This window comes from Gracilinanus agilis, chromosome 2, assembly GCF_016433145.1.
Source record: "Gracilinanus agilis isolate LMUSP501 chromosome 2, AgileGrace, whole genome shotgun sequence".
NCBI classification, from domain to species: Eukaryota; Metazoa; Chordata; class Mammalia; order Didelphimorphia; family Didelphidae; genus Gracilinanus; species Gracilinanus agilis.
This window is the reverse complement of record NC_058131.1, coordinates 615,195,330-615,222,992: the sequence shown is the minus strand read 5'-3', so window position 1 is coordinate 615,222,992 and position 27,663 is coordinate 615,195,330. Positions and strand designations below refer to the sequence as shown.

The 27,663-nt window shown below is 38.2% G+C and overlaps 2 protein-coding genes across 5 annotated transcripts; both read right to left on the bottom strand.

The window, feature by feature from the left end:
* Positions 1-62: 62 nt before the first annotated feature.
* SFR1 (SWI5 dependent homologous recombination repair protein 1) lies at positions 63-9,789 on the bottom strand. 3 transcript variants are annotated; one of them, XM_044662560.1, is made up of 4 exons: positions 9,737-9,789; positions 9,097-9,213; positions 6,505-6,918; positions 63-476 (listed from the first exon to the last, which is right to left on the bottom strand). In XM_044662560.1, exons 2-4 carry the CDS (start codon positions 9,190-9,192, stop codon positions 285-287), a joined length of 702 nt encoding a protein of 233 aa, XP_044518495.1. In that variant the 5' UTR covers positions 9,193-9,213; positions 9,737-9,789; the 3' UTR covers positions 63-284. The 3 variants fall into 3 exon arrangements, with proteins under 3 accessions (XP_044518495.1, XP_044518494.1, XP_044518496.1); XM_044662559.1 differs by having other exon boundaries at positions 9,655-9,781; XM_044662561.1 differs by lacking the exon at positions 9,097-9,213 and having other exon boundaries at positions 9,655-9,781.
* A 3,032-nt stretch (positions 9,790-12,821) lies between these two features.
* On the bottom strand, positions 12,822-26,888 carry LOC123236259 (glutathione S-transferase omega-1-like). 2 transcript variants are annotated; one of them, XM_044662557.1, is made up of 6 exons: positions 26,855-26,888; positions 25,672-25,780; positions 21,103-21,322; positions 18,796-18,894; positions 14,359-14,465; positions 12,822-13,047 (listed from the first exon to the last, which is right to left on the bottom strand). In XM_044662557.1, exons 1-6 carry the CDS (start codon positions 26,886-26,888, stop codon positions 12,894-12,896), a joined length of 723 nt encoding a protein of 240 aa, XP_044518492.1. In that variant the 3' UTR covers positions 12,822-12,893. The 2 variants fall into 2 exon arrangements, with proteins under 2 accessions (XP_044518492.1, XP_044518493.1); XM_044662558.1 differs by lacking the exon at positions 18,796-18,894.
* Between the last annotated feature and the right edge of the window lie 775 nt (positions 26,889-27,663).

The following is a 27,663-nucleotide window of genomic DNA, read 5'->3' as shown; positions in this document are numbered from 1 at the left end:
GGTTTTAAACATTTTTGTAATATTAAAAAATTTTAAACATGAATTGACAGAAATAATCAAAATTGCCTTAGAAACATTTTTATTTTTATTTTTTTCTTTGATTCAGATTCTTATCACAGAACTAACATGGTCTACATTTTATTTCATCACAATGTATCATTCCAATCAATTTAAACTATAATAATTTTTATGCTTTGTCTAGTATCTTTTTGTTAACATTCAGAGATATCCTTGAACTCAGCTATCCTTCCCTCTCAAAGGCATATTTTTGAAAATAATCTGAATTAAAAATCTATAAATTCTTCGTCAATTCTGTTGTAATGTAGTAACTGGTCTTCTAGTCCATAAATGTCTATCAATTGAGTAAGGCTTAGTTTCTTGTTCTCCATAGATAATGTTGATTGCAGCTCAAAAAGCAGCAGCTGGCTACTATTTCTCCACTTCTTTATTAATGACTGTAACTGTGAAAGGTCATTCTAAAGTAGAAAAGAAAATTATGAAAGTACGTTATGTCTAATTACACAATTTTTAAAATCAGACAATATTAAAGTAATTGGTTCCTTTAGGTCTACTTTTAAACTCAGAAGTTATAAGTTATTCAACCAAATATTTATTTAGGAAGGGTTTACTATGTGCCAGCGCTGTGCTGGGGATACAAGTATGAAAATATTTCTGCTCAAAAGGAGCTTACATTCTAATGGGGGATACAACAAATACATTTAAGAATAAATAAAAAAATAAAATAAAATAAAGCTGGGCAGCTCAGTGGATTGAGAGCCAGGCCTAGAGACGGGAGGTCCTAGGTTCAAATCTAGCCTCAGACACTTCCTAGCCCTTACCATTCACCTGCCTTGGAATCATGATTCCTAGGCAGAAGGTGAGAGTTTTAAAAAAAATGTAAAAAACATAAGTACAAAGTTAATAAGAACAAAGATATACAAAGTAGTCTGGGAGAGGAGGCTCAAGAAACGTCTTTCAATTCTCTTCTTCAATTTTTAATCATGATACGGTTTCAAAATAAAAAATGAAAGAAAAATTCAAACCATCCAGTACAATAAGACTTCATTAAATACTAGGGAGGGATACAAAGACAAAATGAAAAATAGTCCCTGCATGTCTGTTTACATCATTCAGCCCTTTAGGAGAATGTAGGTGGATAGATGCTAACTTAAGAAGGAATGTGAGCTCCTCATTTCCCCTTCAGGAGGTAGCACATAAGTTTGGCATTGGAGGTAAAACAGGAAATTGAGGGGAGTATGTTGTTTGTGAAAAGGTACAAAGCAGGACCTGAAGGAAGAGATGAGAAGATACTTCCCACCTACACCGTCCTGGGAGTGGGCAGTCTACAGGAGTTACATATTACGTACATTTGGGGGCTTTTTCAATGTATCAATCACTTGTGCTAACTTTTTTTCCCCTTCTAAAAAATACTACTTGTTATATGGAATGACTCTCTGGGAAGAGGTAGAGGGATATTTGGGAAAGTAATGGTGATGTAAGAAACAGAAAATATTAATAAACCAGAGGCATGAGATGGATTGATGCATTCAGGTCTATACTAGAGGCAAAAATCCGTTCTCAACAGGAAAATGACAATGGTCAGACCTGTGATCATGAAGGTTGTTTTGGTAGCTGTGTGGAAGGAATAGAACTGGAAAGGGACAAAACTAAGAAACTAAGAGTTGTTATAATTAAAAATGATAAAGGCTGATATCAAGAGGAAAAGTAATATTTTAATTAAGGCCATTGTTGAATTAAAAAAATATATAAGACCACGCGCCTGATAAAAGCTGTTTCAAACCACCCACCATTTTTATTCCCTCCACCTGGCTGCTTCACATGAAAGAGAGCCAGGCAAGCCTGATCTCCCCATTTAAGGAACGCTCTATGTTGGTTCACGTTGGTTGACAGCATCACATCCAAAACCGGAAACCCATTGAACCATGGAAAATGTAGTCTTAAAGTGTCCACAGGAAGTTTGTCATTTAAAAGCTCAAATGAGCCCCAAATACCTCTAAACGGAACCCCCCAAATTCCAAATAACACAGAGTCTATAAGGATATGAAGTAGAATAGGAGTCATCTGAGGAAAGAAGGAATTGTTATAGACAGGGAACTGGATTGGATATAAGGATTGGGAAAACGAAGTATAATGAGTCTGAAGTTGTGATACTAAATGACTGAAGGAATAAGTATACCTTGAAGAAAAATGTGGATGTTGGGAAAATAAGAAAAAGTCGTTTGGGATTTACTGAGTTTGAGGAGTCTACGGATTGGCGTCGATGTCATGGTCACAGTAGTGACAGTAATGGTAGTAGTAGCAGTAGTTGTAGTGGTGCCAGTGATATAGAAAGGACCCTAGATCTAGGAGTTAATCTGCATAAAGAATTTAATTGAACCTATGGGAGATGATGAAATCAGCAAGTGAGAAAGTATCAAAGGAAAAAAGATGATTATCTATGAGAGTTCTAGCACAATACCTGTGGATTTAGGATGATTCCCACTGCACTAATCTGTACTCCTTCCCCTACCCTGTTTCTCTTCTCTGCTTCCTTTTGTAGACTGTTTTCCTCCGTTGGCCTGTAAGCTCTTTGTGAGCAGAAATTGTCTTTTGCCTTTTTTTTTGCATCCCCAGGGCATAGTGCCTGGCACAAAATAAACGTTTACTGATTTCATAAATGTTTATGGACTGACTGATAGGTGCTTAATAAATGTTTAATGACTGTTAAGTAATTGGAATCAAATGAAAGAATAAGAAATTTAAGACAATAGCTTGAAGATGAGGGACCTGAAGAAACCTAACCTTTATCTGGATGAAAGAAAATGAAATGACTACTGAACATTTGGGCTTAAGTATTAATATGAGGCTTTTCGGGCAATATGTACCTGTTTATCACCCAGGAGAATCCAAGAAAAAGAAATGTATGCTAGTGTTTAGTGCTTTCCTGCTGAGGCAGTTCCTTTTCCCCTTGATATTACCAATAGAGGTCTGTTTGCTGTATTTCTGGATTGTTGACCCAAGACATAATAAAGAACTTCCTAAGACTGGCAATTCAAGAAGAGAACAAATGATAGTGACCAAAGGAACCCTAAAACAGTAGTAAAGATTGTGAAAGTCCTGACTAAGAAACTAAAGACTTTGGGGGGAAAAGCCTGGGTTTGCTGCCTACTGAAGGCAGGGGCTCAGGAATAATGATAATGTAACTAACATTTATATAGTTAGTTATGTAACAGGCACTGTGCTGTGCTTCATGATTATCTCATTTAATCCTCACAACAATTCTGGGAGCTAAGTACTACTATTTTACCTATTTTACAAAGTAGGAAACTGAGGCAAATAGAAGTTAAGGACTTGCCCAGGGTCACAGAGTCAGTAAGTGTCTGAGGTCACATTTGAACTTAGATCTTCCTGACTCCATGCCTGATGCTTCATCCATTGTACCAATTAGCCAATGAAGAAGGTGGCTTGAGACCAGGGTTTCCATTTTTGGACCACAATTAAAATCTCTATAAGGTAAAGCATTCTGAAACAACTACGAAGGGCTAAACTAATTAAAAATTCCCACTCACCCTACCCACTCCAAGTTTTCCTGAGAACACTCTGAAAACAATGTGACAAGAATATTTCAAAGATCACCTATGGTGGGTAAAGCCTATTCTTCATGAAAGTCTTAGCCTGACTCTCACGTCTACTATAACAGAAGGAAAACAATGATTTTGCCCAGCTATACAAAGGAAATGCAATTCAGGATTGAAAGGAGAAGGAAAAACATAGCAGTAAATAACATTCCATGTCCATGGGGGAAAAGGTCCATAAAACATACTGCTAATTATGTCCTGGAGATATTTCTAGCCAAACCCAGTTCCAAGTCATGGAGGCTAAGACTGCCTAGTCCCAGGGATCCAGGCAGGAGAAAACATGCAGAAAGTAACTCCGGAAGGGGAAAGAGAAAAGAAGAAAGCCTGATAGAAGTTCTGAGAATAACAGAAAAAGAAAAGGTCTAGTACAAGTGCATCTCCACACAGAAAAACCAATAGTAAATCTATAAAGTGGCAGTAAAGAGGTACAACAGAAAGTACACTAAATCTGGAGTCAGGATGACCAGAGGGCCTCACACTCACTAGCTGTGTGACTAGCAAAGTCACTTACCCTCTGTGGGCTTCAAATTTCTCATCTGTAAAAGGAAAGAGGTGGACTTCATGAATTTTGGTGTCTTCTGGCCACAAAACTCTACTATGAAATAAGGCGGCAAACTGAAGAAGCATTTCAGAAAAAGCCACAACATAATGAAAAGAAAATGAATGTTTGAAAAAGCTGAATTCTACATATCCCCAAAAGATAATCAAATTAGTAAGAAGTTCTCAAAAAAAAGAAATAAAATCTTTAAAAAGATGAAACTGGGATATTTATTTGGATGAGAGATCCCAAAGAAATAAGCCAAACTCTAGACTAGATATGTCCGTGTACAATGGAGAATCTCTCCAAATCATGGTAAAAGCTGAAAAAGAGAATGAAAGATTTAGAAAAAAATACAGATGCACAAGAAAATTCATCTAAAAAAAAGCAAAAGGTAACAATTTTTTTCTTAAACCCTTAACTTCCATCATAAGAATCAATATTGTGTATTGGTTCCAAGGGAGAAGAGCAGTAAGGACTAAGCAATTAGCATTAAGTGACTTGCCCAGGGTCACACTTATAATGAATGCCTGATGCTGGATTTTGTAAGAGTTTAAATTTAAGGTTTTATGCTAACTGTGAGAATTCTAAAGTATTATTTGTGGTCACTGATTTAAAAGTATTATAGCTTAAGTCAAAATGACTTTTAACAGCTTTATTTACAAAGAGGTGGAAAGAGTGAAAGTGGAAAATTGTAAGTGGAGAATTGTCTAGCCTACCACCCTAAGTGCTACGGTGTCCAGGTCTCCCCAAGTCCAATCTCCACGTGGATTTCCTGGTAATCCTCAGCCAGAGTTCCACCATCACAGCCTCCTCCAAAGCCAAGGTAGGAATCTCAGCCACTCACCCAGCAAGCTGACATAGGATCCAAGGAAAAGGTCTCCTCCAAGTTAAGGCAGGATCCCAACCACTCACTCCAAATGCCAGGAAGGAATGAATCTCCAGATGCAAGGAAGGAAGGAATCTTGACCATGCTGGTCTCTTCTTTTTATGCTCCCTTTTCCACATCACTTCCTGTCATTCCCCCTTCTTCACAGAAATCAAGGGCAGTCTTTCAATTTGCCTAGCACTGCTGGGGGGAAGAGGGGGGAGAGAAGCAGTGGCCTTTGGAGGTGAGCTTACTCTAGTAAGTAACTCTGTGAACTCTCTTATTTAATGTAAAGTAGGGGTACTTTAAATTCTTGATTTAATTAGCTAAAAATAAACAAGGGGAGAGTTAATCCTATCTTCACAATTTGAACCCAGGATCTCCCATGTCTGGGCCTGGCTCTAAATCCACTGAACCACCTGGCTGCCCCCAAAAAGGTAATATTTTGAACAAATGAATTCAAGGTGTTGACCTTAAAAACAAGGTATGTACTTTACTGTAATAGTTCAGGTATAGGGGGTTTGGAGAAGTGATGTAAACTTCATAATGAGTTTAGTTGAAAAGAATAAAGGAACTTTAGGAAGCCACCTGCTCTAGGCAAGGACCATACTTCCAGGATTACATCCTCCTCTAGAAAGATTATCAATGAAGTCAACTAGCATTTATTAAATGTCCGCCAAGAACCAGGCACTGGGCTAAGTCCTAAGAACACAAAGGCAAAACACAATTCTTCCCTCCATAGCAGCTCACAATCCAAACGGGAAGAAAATATGCAAACAACTATTTACAAATATGAGTTTACCAAAAAAAAAAAAAATTGGATTAGTCTCAGAAGAAAGGCACAAAGATTAAGGACTAGGAGGAAAGGCTTCTTGCAGAAGCTGAGTCTTTAGCTGAGACCTGACAGAAGCAAAGGAAGAAAGGAATAGAAATGAGGTGGAAGAATATTTCAGGCATGGGGAGAGTCAGCAAAAATGCCTGGAGTCTGAGAAATAGAATGTTGTTCAAGGAAAAGCAAGGAGGCTAAGGCCACTGGAAGTAAGGAAGAAGATGACTAGAAGTTGGGGAGAGGCTTAGAGGATGAAAAGCTTTAACAGGGAATTTTGTATTTGGTCCCACAGGCAATGGGGAGCAAACTGAATGGGGAAATAGAGGGAAATAGTGATATGAAAGGGCCTGCATCTTATGAAGACCCATTTTCCAGATGAGGGGTTGGAATGGGAAAAGAAAAGGCAAAGAAACCAAACAAGGAGCCATTTCAGCAGTCCATGAATAAGTTGAGAAGGTGGCAGAAGCCTTAGGAAAAAGGGCCTTATTCAAGGGATGTGAGGAAGATTGAAACAACAGAAGCTGACAACTATTTGGATATAGGGGAGATGGGAGAAGAGGTCACCTAGTGAGAGACAGGAATGGAAGAGGCCATGTCTCAGTGTCTTTGCAACCAATCTCAACATTCTCACCTTTGACCTATACATTTTGGTCAATTTTAGTCTTCGAAGAAGTTCTTCCTTCTCTTGAACTTGCTTCAACAATTCCATCTTTTCTTCAAGCAATTCTTTCTTGCCAGTGTTACGATCTTCTGAAACTACTGGGAGATTATCTGGTAAACTACTTATTTCAAGAGACTCGCTTCTATAAACATCAACATCCTTTAAGGGGTCTTTCAAATACAGACTTTCTTCAGCTGCTTTTTCCATGTTTTTACAGTTTTCTGAAGAGCCAGAGCAGCTTCCATCGGAGGAAGATGTTGCTGTCTTTGAAGTGGTGGAGTTATTTTCTTCAGTATCTACTTTAAGCCGTTTTGCCAGGGCATAACAGGAATTAAATGAACTTCTCGTTTTCTTTAGCCGTTCTCTAAGTGTTGCACTCATCAGCTAAAGAAGGAACCAAAACTAACATTAAAACTTTCGAAAATGTAAATAAAAGTAGTCACTGAAATAATATTCCACTTATGTGGCAAATACCACTAGATGTCAGATGCATTGTCTCTCTACAAGCTGGTATACTACAGCTATTCTCCCTTATTTTAGAGGAGGGAGACTTAAAATCTATGTAATGGGAGGTCACGTTGTTTCCCAGTAGAGGGTTACAGAGTGAGATGTAGATTCTATCCTGCTGAAACTTCAAAATGAGCTCTTCTCACATTTTAACTCACTTTAAAGGTGAAATTTTATTGATTCACAAAACTGATTCAAAAAAGCACTTAAAAAGTCAAATTTTTTCATTTGAAAAGGAAAAAAGCCACAAATTCTGAATAGGATTCTAGTCAAACACATAACCCTAGTAGTTCAGCATAGAAATATCTCTGTGAATATTGACAAAAGTAGTTATCTAGCTTCCAAAAAATAATAACTGATAATTTTTAGTCAAGTGTGAGGAAGTATTTTAAGAAAGGCATCATGGTATAAGAAAAGCACTAGGTTTAAATTCTATTATTTATTGTCTATGACTTAGGCCAGTGATGGGCAACCTTTTGAGCTTGATGTGTCAAAATTCGCCAAAAAACCAAGCATAACTCAGGTGGTGTGTCACTTTGAGAAAAAACACATAATTTTGCAATATTTATAGTTTAAATAACAAAAATGTGCAATTGTGATATGTAACTGTATTTAATAAACCAAAATAAGTAAATTAATATAGATAGAATTGTCATCTATAGTGCACAGAGCGTCTACACTACACTACAGCAAATGTTTCATCCTCGGCATGCAGCTCCATCCTTCTCTGTATGCAGCCACATGTCATCGAAAATGGCTACACATCAGTGCTCACACGTGTGTCATAGGTTTGCCATCACCAACTTAGGCAAATACTTTAATTTCTTGGAGTCCAAGTTTTTCCTTCTGTAAAATAAAATTTCTAGAGTCTTTTTTTACTTTTAAATCCTACAATTTACTTTAAATATTATGCTATATAACAGAAACTTTTGGTGATCCAGTCAAACATTTACTGAAGAAGCATTGTGCTTTACTATAGTGGAGTGCTAAGCATTAAATAAGAATAATCTCCAGTTCAAATATAGCTTCTAACACTTAATAGCTGTGTAACCAAAGTAAATCAATTTTTAAGTGGAGATAACACTTATAGAAATATAGTGTTGTTTTATGGAATAAAAGAATACAATTAAAAGACCATTTAGTAAGCATCTAAATAATTTTAAAAGTCCATGCCCTCAAGATGTATATATTCTACTCCAGTAGAGGTAAAGCACTTTGCAAATCTTTTAAAAAGTCTACATCTATAGTCTTAAAATGCTACATATATAACCTTAAATTTATATACACATATATAATCTTAAAACACCATATCTATACATATGCACACAGTGCCTATATTTGCATTGTGTCCCTAGGTTAATTATTTCCTATTTAATAAAGCTTGCAAATACACATTAGTTGTCTCTCCCATTAGATTGTGATCTTGAGGGCAAGGGCTGTTTTTAATCTCTTTTTGTATCCCCAGGATTTGGCCCAATGCCTAAAATCTAACAGGTGCTTAATAAATGTTTGCTGACTGGCTGAATGCACATGTACACATACAAAGGTCAGTCCTTATTATGATGCACAGAACAGATGCTTTCTACTGAACTGAAAGTACTTGACAGAAGGCAAACATCTGGCCTGTATTCTGCTCCCAGGCAGGGAGAGAAAAGCATTTATAGAGCACCCCTGTAACAAGTACTGTGCCAAGCACTTTACAAATATTATCTCATTTGATCCTCACCTCAACTCTGGGAGGTAGATGTTATTATCCACTTTTATGTGGAAGAAATTGAGGCAGAGATGAAAAAAAAAGTGCAATCTTGGGCAAGTCACTGTGTCACCTCCAATGAACCCGTTTCCTATTCGGTAAATAACCAGTGGGTTGAAGTAGCTGCTATTCACTGATCTGACCATGATCTTGCAGGGAGAATGGTTTAGGACTGGAAAGGCAGACTGGGGGCTTTGAATGCCAGGATTAAGGCTGACTCCTTCTGGGATCTTGGAAACCTCTAGGTACCACCAATCCTGAAAACCCGAGGTCCTGGGTAAATCTGATGAAGATGTTCATACCTGTTTCCCTGAACTAAGACTCTGAGAAACTGCTACAGTGTCACCGGCCTTGGGGGTAGCAGGCAAGGCTGGAGTTTTATCTGATGGAATTTCCATCTTGGGGATGGAGTGTGTACTCTAGAAACAAAACAAACGCATAAGAGGAAGCTGAAAACACATTAGACTACAAACCACACCAGCTGTCCCGGCCCTGGATCCTCAGAAGCTTCGGTTCCTAGCCGGAATTACTCATTAGCAGGGCTATTAGTACAAGTGCCCGCCAAGGACAGAGTTTTCCGCGGGCGCCTGTATCCCGAGCTTTTGGGGGGCGCGTCTCCCCATCACCCCGTCTCCCCTCAGGCTTTCTGCCCCTCTGGACCCCCATGCCTGGAGCCATGTTCGGCCCCCGGCGGCCCAGGAGAATCGAAAGCCCCACTCCCGAGGTAAGGGGCCCAAAGCCCTAGGGAGAGCCCAATCCCGAGGGAAGGCGACTCCAGCTTTCATATCTGGGCAAGACTCAGGCCATGGCTCGGGAGCGGGGATCCCTCTAGCGTCCGGAGCAGGGTCCGAGGTCCACACCTGGGCAAGATAGAGGAGCGAGAGGCGGCGCTTCAGAGGAGCTCGGATCCGGGACGGGGAAGAGCAAAGCAGCCCCACTTACAACATCCTGCTCAGCCTCCTCCCAGGGATCGAGACAGAGAAGGAGATGGGCTCCCTGTGCGCAGGCGCTCTGAAGTGAAAGTTGCAGCCACCTCCCACCGCCTTCCGGTGTGGCGGGAAATGGAGCAAACTAGGAGAGAGACGCCATTGGTCTGCCGCGTGGGAGGGGCGGGGCAGGTAGAAGGGAGAAGTGTGGTTGGGCTAGTAGCAGGGGGCGTGGTTTTGTTGTTGTTGCAGCAACCCAAATGGGAGGTCCAGTGTAGAGTGTTTTCTTGGCCCCGAGGCACCCCATCTCCACCCCCAGTTCGGTATCCACTTGCCAGAACCATGACTCCTTAGTAAATGCATTCCCAAAGCTATGCCAAGTTAAATCATTTAAAGTCCAGCTTCCACTTAGAGCGGATTGTGGTGAGCTCCTCCAACCCGCCCATGTTACAGAGCAGAAAACTGAGGCCCTGGGTGACCTTCTCAAGGACCAAGAGGCCGATTGCCTCAAAGGCAGGATCAGAACCCAAATCCTCTGCCTCAGAGGGTAGTTGAGAGAGAAAACCTTCAAATGCTCCATTCACAAAGCCTCCATAGCTTTTCCTCAGAGGGATCCTTGACCACAGCCATCCTCCATTTTCCCCTCCCCCCATGAGACCTCCTCTTCTCTCCAACCACAGAAACCATACCCTGCTGGGAGAGGGAAGGGAAAAGTAGAATGAGGTGAATTATCAAGCGCAAAAGATACAAGAAAGACCTTTAAAGTGGAAGGTAAATGAGGGAGAGGCCTGGCTCAAATGAGTCAAGAACATGCATAATCAATTGGATATAGAAAGCTATCTATGAAATTAGGGGAAAGGGGATGGGGCTGATAGAAAAGAGGGCAAATGGTGGGTTAGAAACTAAATAAATAAAGAGAAATAGGGTGCAGTATAACATAGTAATCATAATGGTAAATTTTTTTTACAAGTCACTCTAATAAAGGCCCCATTACTCAATTACATAGAGAAATGAGTAAAATGTGTAAGAATACAAGTCATTCTCCAATTAATAAATGGTCAAAGGATACAAACAGACAAAATTATTAAAGTTCTCTATAGTCATACCAAAAAGTGCTCTAAATCACTATTAGAGAAATGCAAATTAAAACAACTTGAAGTATCAGCCCACACATATCAGATTGGCTATTATGACAGAAAAGGGAAATGACAAAACTTGGAGGGGAAGTAGGGAAATTGAGACCTTAAACACACTATTTGGGGGAGTCATGGATTGATTCAATCATTCTGGAGAGCAATTTCAGCCTATGTCCAAAAGTACCTACCCCTTGACCCAGCCATACCTTTACTAGGTTTGTATCCCAAAGAGATAAAAAATAAAAAGGGGAAGGAACTATATGTAGGAAGCAGCTCTTTTTGTGGAGGGCAAAGAATTGGAAAGTGAAGGGATATCTGAAAGGCTGGGTAAGTTATAGTATATGATTGTAATGGAATACTACTGTGCTTCCAGAAATAAAAAGCAGGAGCTCAGAAAAATCTGGGAAATAAGTAGAACCAGAACATTTTACAGAGATAGGAATGATGTACAATGAACAATTGTGAATAATTTAGCTATTCTCAGCAATACAATGACTCAAAACAACTCCAAAGGACTCATGTTAAAAAATGTAATCTGCTTCCAGAGAAAGAATTGATGGAGTCTGAATCCAAAGCAAAGTAAACTTTTCACTTTCTTAATTTTTTTAGTTTCTTTCCACAAAAGGTTAATAAAGAAAAATGTTTTATATCATTGCACATGTAAAATCTATACGGGAATGCTTATCATCTTAGCAGAGAGGGAGAGAATTTGAGACTTGAAATACTTTTTTTAAATGTTGGAAACTGATTTTACATGTAATTTGGAGGTGGGCAGGATTTAATTAATTCTTTTTTAATCAGGCCTCAAATACTATATGACCCTGGACAAGTTACGTAACCCCATATTTGCCTCAGTTCCTCATCTGTAAAATAGGGACACACTGGAGAAGGAGATGGCAAACCACTCTATTATCTTTGCTAAGAAAATGTCATGTAGTCAGATATGACTGAATGACAGTGAGAAAATTGAGGGCCACAGATGAAATAATTTGCCCATGTTCACAAGGGAAGTAAGCAGTAGAGTCAGGATCTGAACCCAGGTCCTATGATTACAAATCTATAGCTATTACTGCAAATAAACAATATATATTAAATTATTGGACCATTCCCCTTTCTCTAATTTTTTAAAATTAGTTCCATTGGAGAAGGTAAGAAAAAATTCAGTTACAGATATTGGTTTGTGTTAATAACACATTGAAGGAAATGTGTTCTTCAGGTGTTAAGAGATATAGGACCAAAATATAGAAAATACTGATTTGAGAATCATCAGAGTCAATATGTTCAAGCCCTTTTTTCCTTTTCTCCAAATTTTACAAAACAAATCATTTCCATATGCAAAGAAAAGGAAGATAGTACCACCAATGATTTCACAAATCATATATGTTTAGCTTACTTTTCTTCATATCCGCATAAAAAATCCTGTCCACAAGACCCTTCCCCACCCTGCCCACATCATGGAAAATATGATCGAGGCCAATGTGTACATATAATCTGTATCTCATGTTTCAGAAGTTCACTTTCTGGAGGTTACATTCACAGTTTATTCTTCCATCGTTAATTTTGTGGCTATGTATAATAAATATTCTCCTCCCTGAGTATAGTGTGAATCTTAAAAATGAATGCCGGAGCATCAAAGTAGCTCAGTGGATGGAGAGCCAGGCTTGAAGATAGCCCGAGGCACTTCCCAGCTGTGTGATGGCGAGCAAGTCACTTAACCCCCATTGTTTAGTCCTTACCATTCTTCTGCCTTGGAACTAATACTTAGTATCAATTCCAAGATAGAAGGTAAAGGTTTAAAACAAAATGAATACACTCCATTGAAATAATTTTTAAATATCCAGTGAAAGGATAGATGTCCTTGTGGGACATGGAAAGAGGAAGGATCAAGAAAAGGAAACAGAATGAGTGTAAGAGAGATAATAGGTATGAAAATCTGTTTAAAAAAATGTAATGGAACATGGCATACAAGATAAAAATTTTATTAGGTATGGAGAAAAACCCAGTGAGCAAGAAGCCTTGTTGCCGATGATTCTCCCCTCACAACCCATAATCACAAGCTTCAAGGCTGTTCTGAAAATAGAGATGTAAGAAATGTTTAAGAGCTTTCTCTTCTCTAAGGAGGGCTTTTACTGTAGGGTCCTTCTTCATGGCTGCTATCCAGAGTTTAAGTTTCAAAGTATGTTCCACACAGCTGTGAGAATAGATTAAAAAAAATGTGTTACCTGCAGGAAATAGGAGGGCACCACAAATTTTCACATTTATTTATGTTTTTTTACCTTGCGGTTGTATTTTATTTTCCCCTATAACCTTTTAAAAAATACTACTTCACTCTAAACAGAACTCTCACCAGTACTGGGGAGTATTGTGAGAATTCACTTTCAAGAATGGACTAGATTTCTGATATTCTGCATTTTTCTCATGCCTTCTTTAACCCTTTCCTACCATTATTCTGCAAACTACTCTTCCTCCCTCTTGATTACCTGAGTCCAAATTTTGTCTCAATTATCTACAGAGCTCCGGGTCATTCTACTTTCTTTCTTAGAGTTCAGTCCCTGCCTCACAGTCTTCCTCTGTACTCCAATTCCTGCCTTGGTGCTTGGGGATATGCATCAGTGTCCCCACAAACACCCTGACCTCTCAGTTCTTCAGCCTCCTAAACTTCTATGACCTCCATTTCCATTCTGTCTTGGCTATATGACTTTGCACATTAATAAATGTTTGTGGAGTTTAATTGAATGATAGATTGATATAGAAAGTCAAAACTAGAAGGAACTTTACAATGAATAAATTAAGGTATAGAGCAGTGATTCCCAAAGTGGGTGCTACCACCCGGTGCTGTAGCAATCCAGGGAGCAGTGATGGCCACAGGTGAATTTATCTTTCCTATTAATTGCTATTAAAATTTAAAAAAAATTAATTTCCAGGGGGCTAAGTAATATTTTTTCTGGAAAGGTTGGGAACCACTGTTATAAAGGGAAGAACTTAATTGTTTACGTCCCCATAATGAATTCAATTTCAGTCATATGTTCTATGCCTAACATTCTTAACATTAACTTAAAAAATTATTTTTAAAATATTAGAAACATTCACTAAGACAACCAAATATAACCATCTTTAAAGGTCACATTGTAGTACACTAAATAAATAATTCCCATTAAGACAGTTGAGAACAAAGTTAAAAGGTTGTCCTAACATGCTGGCTTTCAGTCTTTGTAATTTGGGCTGTGTTTGGATAGGGTAGTATAAAAACTTAAATATTTATCCTTGCCTTGTGAAACTAAGTTGAAATTCTGCTAAAATGTGGGTCTGTAGCCTGTGATCATTCAAGTGTGTACTTACATTTTTTAACCAGGAGAGTACCAAGTTATTTTAAAAACTGACTTCTTAATACTGGACCCTCCCCCTCCTCCCAAAAAAGTTAGATAATTTGGAATGGAATTTTTTTCAAAAAACATTCTCCAGAACCCCAATAAATTTACTACAAAATGGTAAACTTTCTTACTCTGCTATCCCATATGCACCCAGCCGTTCAAACCAGGGCCAAATGAGGTAATCAATCATGGATATAGTGTTCCCTCCAAAGAAAGTTGTCTTCTGATGAGTAAGAACCTGAAAAGTTGGATGGACAAAAAATAAATTCTTCTTTTTGTACCCATTGAGCTATTTCAGAGGTAATTACAATAAATTTGGTCCAGATCAATGAGAAAGCTTTCACTATCTGCCAGACCTGACTTTTTGTTGTATTCTATCAACCTAAAAAAATTCATAACTACCAAAGTAGTTATAAACAGTCCATCTTTAATCAAGACAAGGAAGTTTTAATCACAAAAATCACATGGAGGCCTTGGGATTATAATCTCATGGAATCACACAGAAGCAAAACACTGGGACTTCTCTAGAACTACAGAAAGAGGGGAACTTAAATTATCTTTTGAAAAGGCCAGTTTGCTGAAGCTTGGGGGAGTGGGGATAAGATATTGAGTGGCAAAACTTGGGAAAAACCCAATGGTCAGAGGCTAGAATAATTGAAAGGTTTGATTGTCTTCTTTAACTCAACTCTTGGGAGAGAGGCAAAACCAATTCATAGTTAATTCAGTCTTTTTCTTTTGAGTTCTTTGTTTTTCCATCAAAAGAAGTCTAGGACAGTGATGGCTAACCTTTTGGAGATAGAGTTCCAAGTCCCCACCCAACTTACCCCACATAGGGGAGGGAGAAAACACGCCCATTGGGCTGCTGGGCAAAAGGGCGGAGAATGTGAAAAAATGTCATTAGGTGTGGCGGGGAGGGGGAGGGAAGCAGCTCCACCCCAGTCCCTCTGCCTTTCTAATAATGAACTCTGGGGGCAGGGGGTGGCCACGTGCCCACAGAGAGTGCTCTGCCTGCCATCTTTGGTACCCATGCTATAGGTGCACCATCACTGGTCTAGGAAAGAGTCTATCTGGAGATTCCTTGAAGACGATGTCTTCAATTCTTTGCCTAGCTGAGAACTCTGACCTTAGGATTTGTTGACTGCTCAACTAGGTCAGTCACATTCAAAGTAAATAAACCTTGGATTTCCAAATGGAACAAACCCACCAAAACAAACAAACAATAAAAGAACATGAAGTAACCCTTGATTTAATGCTGGGATGAATGTTAAAACAGCACAGGAGTGAAAGTATCTAAGATTTAAGAAGTTAAATGGCCAATTAATTTGAGCATGTGATACAGCTGAATTTGTGCCAAAATGGGGAAAGAGAAGAGGGGAACCTGAAATAATTACCTGATTAAAAAAAGAAAAACACTCCAGCTCATATGGCTTATATATATTTTTTAAACTAGATCTGTGACTTCATTGATATTTCTGTTGAAAAATTCTCTTTTCAAGTTCTTGCTCTACTACATATAAGCATTAATGTTACCTAGAACCAGCTCTCCACAGGTTTAATCTGCATTAATGTTTTATCCATCATTTTTTGTTTTTTTAAGACTAGACAATAAATGAAAGAAAAACAAAAGAAAGCTAAAACCTCAATTTGATATCAGCACTTACTGATAAACGTTCACACAGAGAATTTATCAGCAGAGCTGGTTCCAGCTGACTCCTCCACCCCACAGCCCAAGATCCTGAGAGGGTAAGTGCCTTGCTTAGACTAAGGTAGCCTAGTTGTGCTAAAGACTATATTTGAACCCTTGTCCTTCTGACTGCCAAGTCTTAATCTACTTTGACATACTATATATATTTGCCTAAATTTTCCACTTGATTTATCTGGGATGCTGGTTCTTCTGTTGCAGCCTGTGGAGTCAGCAAGTCCACAAAGAGTATTTGCTAGGGAGCAGGGCAGGAGAATTCAGCACTGTTCAGAGTCCTAGGGAAGCCAGACTCATGGACACTCCAATACAGAAGGTATCTTTACACTGAAGAATGGTAACCCCTCTCTTGAATGAATAAATGAATGACTGAATGTCTTTATTAAATGTCTTCTGTGTACCAGGCATTGTGCTAAGCACTAGGGGGCACAGAGATTTAGAGAGACAGTCTCTGCCCTCTGGAAATTTATATTGAAATACCAGGAAACAATACATAAATGGGAGGGGTGACCAGGGAAGGGAGTTTTGTTGAGAAAGCAAAAGGGGGAAAGAGTGCCTTAGATGAGGTGGCCTGGCGGAATGGTGGAATGGGAAATGGAGTTGAAACACGGTCTGATTTCTGGAGCCAGCTGCATAAACAGAGTGGGCTAAGTGCACATAACTCAGTCGTTAGTTAATCAATTAGAATGGGCATTGCAGAACCATAGCATAGGAGTTCCAAAGAGCTTTATTTTGAATATAAAAGTATTAAAAAATAATTTTACCTTAGCAAATATTTTGCCAAGAGTACAAGTGAAAAAGGAAGATAAGTGGGAAGGAGGTCCATGATGGTGGCCTGTGTTCCCATCCAGATTCCAACTTAGAGAGGTTCTGGGATGGCTTAGGGCCAGGAAAGGGAGGAGAAGAGAAGTCAGATAAAAGTGGAAGAATTAAAATTCATACAAGGAAGTTCTTAGTGACAAACTAATCTTCAAAGCTAATCTCCCAATAGACTCTTTCCCAGTGTGTTAAAACAAAGAACTCAAAAAACAAAGATGGAAAAAGGCCATCAAGGCTTAAGTACCTCTGTAATCACCCTAGCCTCTGGCCATTATGTTTTTCTCAAACTTCTCAGACTCTACCCTTTGTGTCTTTCCCAAGCTTCAGTTTTTTTCCCCTAAAATCTTTGATTCCTTTTCTTTGGTTCAATGCTAACCTGTATGGTTTCCCTAAATTATAATCCCAATGCTATGGCTCAGTGCAGTTTTCTAGATTATAATCTTCCTGCTCCAATTAAAGCCCACGGTTATAACTACCATGGTAGTTCTGTATTTTTTTTTTTTCTGGTTAACAAGGATATCATTTATAGTGCTTTTTGTCATTCAGTAATTTTACAATTGTGTCTAATTCATCATGACTTCATTTGGGGTTTACTTGACAAGATTCGAGAATGGTTTGCCAATTTCCTTCTCCAGCTCATTTTACAGATGAGGAAATGAGGCAGAGTTAAGTAACTTGCCCAGGGTCACACAAATAGAAAATAACTGAGGTTAGATTTGAATTTGGGAAAATAAGTCTTCTTGACCCTAGTCTTGGCAATTCTACTCATTTAACATAAACCACATCTAATTTAGATAATTTCCTAACTATCCCTCTAAGGAAGTTGGCTAATAATGGATGTTAATAATAAAACTAGGCAAGTTAATAAAAGACAACTTTTACTACTGTACTTAAACAAACAATAGTCACCTATTTTCCTAGAGTTTCTATTTAAATGAAAGCTTAAAAGATGAGTTTCTGTTTCAGATCCATTTCTTGCCACAGGTATAGTCTAGTGATTCATTTCTGATTGTTTAAACTTAAATATACTTGCACCCCTTCAATGCATTTCTGTTCTATTTTTTATTTGTTAATTTGGATAGTTATTTGTGTATGCAGTTTAATCCCTCTACAATAGACTACAAATTCTATTAGAAAAGGAACATGCTTAATCTAAGCCTTGCATTTTCTCCAATGCCTAGCAGAATGCTCTATAAACAGAATATCCTTTATTATGTATTTGTTCAATTGAATTAAATTGATCTCTCCTAATCTATAAATTGAAAAGAAGAGCCTTAATTTGCTCTCTACCTCAAACGGATTTTATAAGAATATCTACTTTCCTTAGCAACTCTAAAATGTGTGTATCATATAAATTGATTTCATAGAAAATTAAACATTTATAATTAAAAACTTCACTCTAGTGAATATATTCAATATCTCCGATTTCCAGCACAGATCACAACTGATTTATAACTAAATAAGTAAGTCTTAGAAAATTGCCTGAGGCCACTTGACAACTTGAACCAGAAGTGGAAGGGTCTGAGCTTAGTATTCTATATACAATGTTGTATTTCCATTTCTAGCAGATATGAGGAAGTTCAATTCCCAAGTTGCTTTAGTTCCAATTCTTTAAGGTCACTGGGATTTCATTAAAAAATATTAGCTGATACTAACTAGAACTGATTTTGTAAAAATAGTACACATTTGTAGAATGAAATTCATTTGCAGAGGAAATCCTTATTACATTTTGTACAATACAACTCTTATAATTTTCCCTGACCTAGAAAAGATTTAATTTTTTTCCCTATTAAAAAAGCCACTCACATTAAGGCTTAAAAGAAAATAAAATTCTTAATTATTGAAATATTGGAAAAAACTTCTTAACTACTAAAAATCACTATGAAACTACCCTATAGGAATGGGAGAATGAAATATCTACATAGAAAAAAAGAGGACAGAGTTTGAGAACAAAATAAGTCTTTGCAAGAAGAAAACAGGAAGAAAAGGTGACTCCTGCATATCAATTACTTGGTTATGTTTGGTACAAAAGACACAATCTATTCTTTACCTCCTCCAGGCTACTAAATACTGTATGGAGCTCTGCTTTCTGGGCAGAAGAGTCTTCTCCATTCCCTCCTGCAATCAAATCCTTAAACAAAGGTGGTACCTAAATAACAGAGAATAAAACCAAATATATTATATTATAATCTAATAAAGAATAAGGAAAACTTGAAGGTTAGTATATGTTGATCTTTCACCTAAAAACATAGCAAAGACTTCTTCTAATCTTAATCCTTGAGTATATCATCTATTTTCCAGATTTTTACACATATTCTCTAAGTATACCATTGTTTCCAGGGCTGATAAGCTACATTTTGCAACCAAAGGCAGTACTTGAACAAAGACTAATACAGACAGAAGTTCTTGGGTTATGGTTTTAAGATACTTATATTGTAGCACCCAGAATTTTAACCAATAATATAAGGCCATTTCCCCAAGAATAATATCATTTATTAATAGAACAATGTAATTTAGTCATAAAAGATGGGTCTATCACATCTGCTTTTTATGGAAAAGTCTCTCAGCAAGCCTGGACCCTCTCTTTTTTTTTTTTTTTTAAGTTTTTCTTTTTTTTTTTAAACCCTTGTACTTCGGTGTATTGTCTCATAGGTGGAAGAGTGGTAAGGGTGGGCAATGGGGGTCAAGTGACTTGCCCAGGGTCACACAGCTGGGAAGTGGCTGAGGCCAGGTTTGAACCTAGGACCTCCTGTCTCTAGGCCTGACTCTCACTCCACTGAGCTACCCAGCTGCCCCCTGGACCCTCTCTTTTAAAGGAAGGTGTGTCATCTTTCTGAATGGCCAGACAGTTCATCCTTTGGACTTCCCCTGGCAGTCCCAATTGGTGGATATTTCAAAAAAGGATATGGACTTAAAGATCTCAACTCCTCCCCCATTACTTCATTATTCTGTAGGTCAATCTTCAGCTAGTTAGGGTAAAGTGACCAACTTGCCCAGTTTTTAAATGCCTTAGAAAGGTGTTCTTGTTTAAAGATAAAAGAAAGCCTTTATCCCTTCAAAGTCCCAGCCTAGTTAGATGCCTCAACGTCTTGAAGTAAATTATTTTAGTTTTAGAAACTGGACCACTTCTGCCTAACTTTCAAAACTCTGGGCTTAAGGAAATAATGTTTTCATATAGAAATATTGCTAATAAATAATACAATGCAACATTAATTCTCCTCAATATACTACTCTCTCATCTCCCTAAGGGATTCCTATTTTTAACCCTGAACTCCAGAGAACAAAATGAATGGATATAGTAAATATATGTGTATATGCATGAATATAAATACATGTACATTCGTCCATATGTGTGTATATCTTGATATATAGAGAGAAACATGCTATATTCTTAAAAAGAAATGAAATATGACAATCTTTGGTATAATCTACTTTATTTTATAGCAAAATATCTTTTTAATAGGATTTTAGTTTTGACCTCACTTGTTTTCTTTTGCCATACTGAACATGATTTTCTACCTTGCTTCTTTTTTTTCCCCATTTCCCCCCTTCCATTCCTTCTATAATGTCAGTTTCCTCTATCATCTCAACTTCATCTTGCTTAAATAGCCTCCCAATTAAAGGTAGTTCTTCCCCTTTGGTGAGTTTCCTCTAACCCTATAGTCTTTCCCTCTTAATGCAGTTCCTAAATCTGTCTGATATCAAAAATATTTCCTTTAAAAGCTATCTCTTCCAGTTCTATCTTGCATCTTAATGACTGTTAAACTACTAATTGGATTGTAACCTTTCCTTCTCAAGATATGATATCAGGATACCTAATTGTAATATTTATTGTATATAAACTACCAAGTTAAGTTATAACACTTTAGAAATGTGGTTTACAATCATTTTCTTTTTTCTTTTTTTTTTTAAACCCCTACCTTCTGTCTTAGAACTGTTCTAAGGCAGAAGAGTGGTAAGGGCTAGGCAATGGGGGTCAAGTGACTTTTCCAGGGTCACACAGCTAGGAAGTGTCTGAGGCCAGATTTGAACCTAGGACCTCCCGTCTCTTCGGCTGGCTCTCAGTCCACTGAGCCATCTAGCAGCCCCCCATTATTTTCAATATATAAAACACACATTTGTCAGCCATATATTGTTTAGACACATCTATATTATAATGATGTAATTATAATAATTCCTTTAGCATCCTCCTAAATACTTGTTGAATTACCAATTTATGAACAGAGTTGAACAAAATTATGAGCATATGTCTGTTTTTAGCCCTCACCTAGTTTCCAAATAACTGGGCAATCAACATTACTATTGACATGGTTTGCTAAAAGAAAAAAAAATTAGAGATTTCTTTTATATAGTGTACCTTAGAGAACAGCTCCAAAATCATCTTTTGAAAAGCTTTCTCATAGGGATCCTCTGGGAACAACTTCTTTGGATAGGTTTCATCTAGGTACTCACAAGTGATGACAGATTCATAGATTAGTTGACCCTGACTGGTTTCCAGAACTGGTACTAGACCAGAGGGATTCTTCTTAAAGAACCATTCAGGCTTGTTTTTCAGATTGATGTTGATAACTTCATGCCTGTAAAAGAGAAGGAAAAGAATGAAAAGGATGACATGCTTAATATATCTAGCATTAATTTATATAGTACTGTAAGGTTTCTAAATCATTTTACATATTATCTCATAGTTTATTAATTATGCAGGTTTATCTACATCCTCAGATACGGCATTCGAGACAGCTTATTTATTAGTAGATGCAAGTCAAAGTCCACTCTAGGTCATAAAGTATTGGACAAATATTTGAACTAGATATACTCCTATCATCTATCTTTCATAGTGTGAAAAGGAAATAGCCGTATATGTTACTTGAGGAAATGGAATCAGGACCTTGTGTTAAGCATATTGGAAAAATCATTTTGAAAATCCACCTCTGATGAAATCTCTATTTAAATTCTGTTGCCTAGGCACAGTTTTCCGGGTTTCCAACCAAGCAAGGAAAAAAGTATATGAAGTCCATTTTATATTCAGAACCTAATTAGACCTTCTGAGTACTTTGTTCAAGGGATTATAGAGACAGAATAGAAAGTAAGATTTGAATAAAGTTTTATACCTGTTATTGAAAATGCATTTGTTACGCCCCAGACATGCAGGCTAATAATTCTCCTCCTTACTTTTCTGACTCTGCCACTTATTACTCCCCTATATGTACTCTATATTCAAATCAACTAAACCACCAGCCTTGTGTTTCCCTCTTTCTGTATCTTTGCTTCATACCTTTCCCTATTCAATCAATCAATAAAGACCCACTAAGCATTTACTGTGTGCCAGGAGTTGTGCCAATGGGAAGGCATACAAAGAAGTGCAAAAAAACAGTCCCTACCTTCAATAATGCTTATATTCTAATAGGGGATTGTTGCTGTTCAGTAGTTTTCCAGTTGGGCCCAACTATCCATAACCCTATTTGGGGTTTTCTTGGCAAAGATACTGAAATGATTTCCATTTCCTTCTCCAGCTCATTTTACAGATGAGGAAACTGAGGCAAACTGGGTTCAGTGACTTGTCCAAAGTCACCCAGCTAGTGAGTGTCTGTGGCCAGATCTGAACTCAGGAAGATGAGTCTTTCTTACTCTAGGGCCATCACTCTATTTATTCTAGGTGTCCTAATAAGATACAACATAAAAATCAATCAGAACTAAAAGATACAGACCATATGGAAGGAAACATTAAATGGGAAGCCTCTAGACTAGATTGTCAAGTACTTGGGGGCAAGAACCACATTGTTTATCTTTACAGCTCTATCAGTACAAATATAAAACATGAAATGTTTGCTAAACGTCTCCTCATGTGATGAAAATCAAGACGTATCCTCAAGCAATCAATACTCAAAAATAATAATAACTGATGCTAACAGAGAACTTTATGTACGTTATGTTATTTTATAATAAAAATAACTCAGTAAGGTAGATATTTCAGGTACTATCTCCTTCGACAGATGGGAAAATGAGGTTCAGGATGATTATAACTAATCCATGATACTAACATTGATGTAGATGTTGTCTGAGACTGACTCTTTGTGACCTTATTTGGGATTTTCTTGGCAAAGATACTAGAGTGGTTTGCCATTTTCTTTTCCAGTTCATTTTATAGATGAGGAAACTGAGGCAAACAGGTAAGTGACTTGCCCAGGGTCACACAGTTAGTTATTATCTGAGGCCAGATTTGAACTCATGAAGATAAGTCTTGATTCAAGTTCCAGCACTCTATCCTCTGTGCTACCTATTTGCCCTACATTAGTGTATATTAAAAGCAGAAACTGAAGTCAAGACTTTGATAAATCCAACTTATCATGCCACAGAGCTTCTTCAGGTATTGTAGAAAATCAATTCAAATCAACTTTAGAAACATTTATGGAGTTCCCCTGAAAGTGTACTAATCTGGAGTCAGAGGATCTAAATTTTAATGTTGGCTTTATTATTAATTATCTGTGTGATTTGGGGCAAGTGACTTACTGAGTCTCTTTTTCCTCATCACCAAATTAACAGAATTGGACTAAATAAACTCTGATTCATTCCAGCTCAAAATACATGATACCATATCCAAAGCACCAGTGCCTGAGAGAGGTAGAAATTCTATTTTGTCATTTAAGTGGGAAAGAAATCTCTTAGAAAACCCATTTTAGTAATCCCATATAGTGAATCAAGAAGTTAGAGCATCAGCCACAGCAAGTTGGAAGTTGTACGTTTTAGTGAAAATAATAATTTATTTGCATAGAATTTTAAAGGTTTGCAATGGGTTTTCTTCAAGACAATCCTGTGAGGTCTTCGGTGTAAGTGTTATTATTAACCCTATTTTAAATATAAAGAAACTTGGGCTCACTGAGGTTAGGCAACTTACCAATAGTCACACAACTAATGACTAAATATAGGATCACAGATTGTTTCTTCACATTTGTTATGACTAGAATTCTGCTCATTATTGTGACATATTCAAAAGGATAAAAGACATGGTCCTTGCTCTTAAAGAGCTTATATTATCATTGGGGAAAGAACACATGAAATAATATGAGGAAGGCCCATAAAATGATAGGAACCCTCTGGCACAGGAAGAAGAGGCAGTGCTGGGAAGTGTATTAAGAGTGAGAAGAACTGGATTCATGTCCCAGATTTGCAGCAAAGCATGACTTCACACAACTTCTGCTCTCTTAATTTCACATTCCTGTCTTTAAAAGTGGAGGAAGAGTTTGGAAAAATATAAACAAAAGGGGGAAGGATTCCTAATTCATCAAGAACTGCTGGGAATATTGGAAAGAAACTTGACAGAAAACTGGCTTAGACTAATAATCTCTTGTACTATTGCTATAATAAGCTTCAAATAGTTGATCCACACAAAAAAGATCATATAAAACAAAATCAAAGGAAAAGGAAGGAAGTACCACTTTTTAAAACTATGGTCAGGGAGAAATAAATCAAATGAGGAACAGAAAAGATGACTATATACAAAATCAGATATACAAAATATAAACCTTTTACATAAAAAAATAATGCAGCTAGAATAAGGAGAACTACCAAACGGAAATATTAAAATTCTGATATATAAAAGATATGAAAGAAAATACTGCAAAAATATAGCTAAGGTTGGGGGCAGCTGGGTAGCTCAGTGGATTGAGAGTCAGACCTAGAGATGGGAGGTCCTAGGTTCAAATCCGGCCTCAGACACTTCCCAACTGTGTGACCCTAGGCTTGACCCCCATTGCCCACCCTTACCACTCTTCCACCAAGGAGCCAATACACAGAAGTTAAGGGTTAAAATATATATATATAGCTAAAGCAATATCAGTCAAAAGAATGAACTTCCAAAAAGAAGAAATATCAACAACCATCTAAAATACTCCAAATTTCTATAATAAAAGAATGCAATTTAAGACAATTGGAACTTTACTTCATATTCCTCAAACAGATAAAAGTTGTAAAGAATGGGGGGAAAATCAATGATTACAGAAAGATAAGCACATTAATTCACTGTGTAACTGTTCTGGAAAACAAGTTGGAATTAAAGGGGGAAAATTTCTGAGCTTTTCTTACCCTTTTACCTAGCAATATAATTCACCTATAAGGTACTGAATATCACCTTGAGGTAAATAACAAGGAAAGGTCCTTATAACAAGGAAAGTGTTCATACACATATTTTTTGTAATAGCAAAAAAACAGGAAACAAAATGGGGGCCCATTGACTGGGGAAAGACTGAACCAGTTGTAGTATACATGATAATCTACAATATCTCTGTAGTTTAAGAAATGACAAATATAAGAAAGCCAGAGAAATGAAACAAAGCTTTTGAAATGATGCATAAAAATGACATAATTATGATAATGTAGATAAAAACAAGACTAAAAGATATCAGAATCACTCTTGGTTCTAAAGGATCAGAGATGAAAAAGATTTCTTACTCCTGGAAAAGAGGTGGTAGACTGAGTATAGAATGTTACACATGCTGTCAGAAGTTCACTGCCTTTGGATGGTTGTGCTTAACTGTAGTCCTTTATTGTGAGGGAGGGTTTGGGAAATGGTTATTGATAAATGATTGACCTATAAAAAACAAAAGTCATAAACAAAGCACTAAAAATAAAAGGAGGGTCTTAAACTTAATGACTTCTAAGGTCCTTTATCTGTATCCAACTTATTTCACCACCATCACCTCTGTTTACTCAACTCTATGAGAAGAAAAAGGACTAGGTTGCACCCAAGGTTGCTGTGAGACCCAAGGAGATAAGGTTGTAAAGTGCTCTGCAAATGTCAAACCTTTCCCTGTTATCCCAGGGTTCTGATTTTTTAATTCATAAAGAACACTTGGAGTCCTTCAGTTATTTGTTTGGCACCACTATTGCTTTTAAGGCTCCGGTAAGGAAATTCAGGGATCTTTGTTCTTACTTGATTCCTTTGGCCTTCAGGACAAGCAGAGTTCTCTGGGCAAAAGGACAGAATCTCATGCTGTAGACCCGGATGACTCCATCTAGTACAGGACCTGGGGGAGAGCTTCCTGCAAGAGGTCCCCAAAATAAATTTCTTTAGCCAAGTCCCGTCATTTTTATTTTTACTATCTCTCCTACGCATCCTTTTCTCTCCATTCATTCATTACTAATGTGGTGCAGACCTTTATCCCCTCAAGCCAGGACTATTACGAGAGCCTGCTTGTGAGTCCCCTAGCTCAGTGTCTCCCCACTCCAGGCCATCCATTCAAATGTTCAAGTGATCTTCAACAACCCCAGATCTGACCATGTCACTCCTCTATTCAATAAACTCCAGTGGCTCCCTATTACCTCCAGGATCCAACATAAAATACTGCTCTTTAAAGCTCTCACAATTGGGCCCCTATGGCTCTTATGTGTGTGAATACGCATGCCTACTTATATATGTGCATAGATGAATACATGTATATATGTGTCTTACAAGTACGTATGGATGTATCTTAAACTGTAAGAGTCAGGGATGTTGGCCCTCGAGTTCCCTGACCAGGACGGTTCATCCCCAATCTCTGCCTCTTCTTCTTTTCCACGCCTCTTCACCGCCGGTCTCCAACTTCAGGGCAAATTTCTCCCCTAGTAGGAAGTGTTTCCCAGTTCTCCTCCTCCTCCTCCTCTCCCTCTTTCCCCCGAGGCCATCCCAGGTATAGAGGTGTATTTGCATGTTGTCTCCCTTCTTAGAAGGTGAACTTCCAGAGGCAAGACGCCGCATTGGCTTTCTTGGCATCCCCACGGCCTCACTCACGCAAAATGTTCCTCTTTATTCCCAGCGGAACTCGCGCAGATGATGGTTGGGAAGTAGGTGGAATTTGGTTTCAGAGACCTAGCTTTGAATCCCACCTCGGATACTACTCCCTCCCTCCGTAGCTAAGTGCAAAGCTTTGAACCGCGGCTCCCATTTCCCCTCCGGCAAATGGGAGGGTTCCACTCGTAGGCCTCCGAGTTTCCAGGGACCCATCCTCCCCCCTCTCCGGGATCAGACCCAGAAACAGGCACTCTGCCCCTCTACTTATGGGAAAGAAATCAGACAAAGGCTATTTGTACTGGCTTCTGGCAGCCCCCCCTGCTCCGTGCCTTGGCAGAGGACTTACCTTTTCCCAGGCTCTTACTCGAGTCTTGGGACATTATTCCTCCCTCAAAAAGAGAACGTCTCTCGGTACCGAAAGTCACTGGCTCTACAGTTTACCCAGGAAGAAACCGCCTCTTAGCCCCTCCTTACACCATCCCCCCAAATCAATTGATAGGCAGAGCTTTATGTTCGGATGGAGGTGGGGAAAGGGGAGAAGAGAAAGGTCCTAGTCTTTTGGAGACAGCGGTGACCCTGGGAAATTTAGAGAAAGAATTTTTCCTAGGAAAAGACAATTATAAATAGATCTTTTCCTTATCTTTCCTGCTTTTCCTAGTCCCACTTCCCCACCTCTCTGGTACCGCTACTTCCGGCTGCTACCTTAAGTGCGATGACTTGAGTACTGAAAAACTTTCTATTTTCCTTCCCCTTAAGGGTTTTTAAACGCAAGCCCAGACATCCCTGCGAGCTAAGCAAGCTTGAAAACATTCTCTTCTCCGCCTCAAAACGGGGTTTTTCGAATGACTGTCCTTTTGATATTAGCTTTCTGTACACTTCCTCCCTTCCCCTCTGGTTTCCGCAGGTCCAGTTGAACCAATCAGCTGAAGGTCAGATAAACCGTGGCCATTCTCTTACCCCAACCCCCGATACTCCCCTTAACATATACGCTAAGATCCAGCTAGATTGGGCTACCTACTGCTTCCCAAACTTACTCACCCCTTTCACAACCTTGAATGGAACACCTCAAACCTCTCCTCCCTCTTCCTGGCCCCCACAATCAATCTTCCTCTGCTAGATCTCCCTTGAGAGTTGGCTGCGATGTCCAGGCATTTT

What these genes read in the sequence shown, in the direction of transcription:
- SFR1 (XM_044662560.1), bottom strand. Translation starts at nt 9,192, where the DNA reads ATGGAAATTCCATCAGATAAAACTCCAGCCTTGCCTGCTACCCCCAAG. An exon ending in GTCTTAGTTCAGGGAAACAG is followed by an intron (nt 6,919 to 9,096) that starts GTATGAACATCT and finishes TTCCTTCTTTAG; the next exon opens with CTGATGAGTGCAACACTTAG. An exon ending in CCAAAATGTATAGGTCAAAG is followed by an intron (nt 477 to 6,504) that starts GTGAGAATGTTG and finishes TTTCTACTTTAG; the next exon opens with AATGACCTTTCACAGTTACA.
- LOC123236259 (XM_044662557.1), bottom strand. Translation starts at nt 26,888, where the DNA reads ATGTCCCAAGACTCGAGTAAGAGCCTGGGAAAAG. An exon ending in CTGAAGGCCAAAGGAATCAA is followed by an intron (nt 21,323 to 25,671) that starts GTAAGAACAAAG and finishes TCTCTTTTACAG; the next exon opens with GCATGAAGTTATCAACATCA. An exon ending in TATTTAGTAGCCTGGAGGAG is followed by an intron (nt 14,466 to 18,795) that starts GTAAAGAATAGA and finishes CCAACTTTTCAG; the next exon opens with GTTCTTACTCATCAGAAGAC.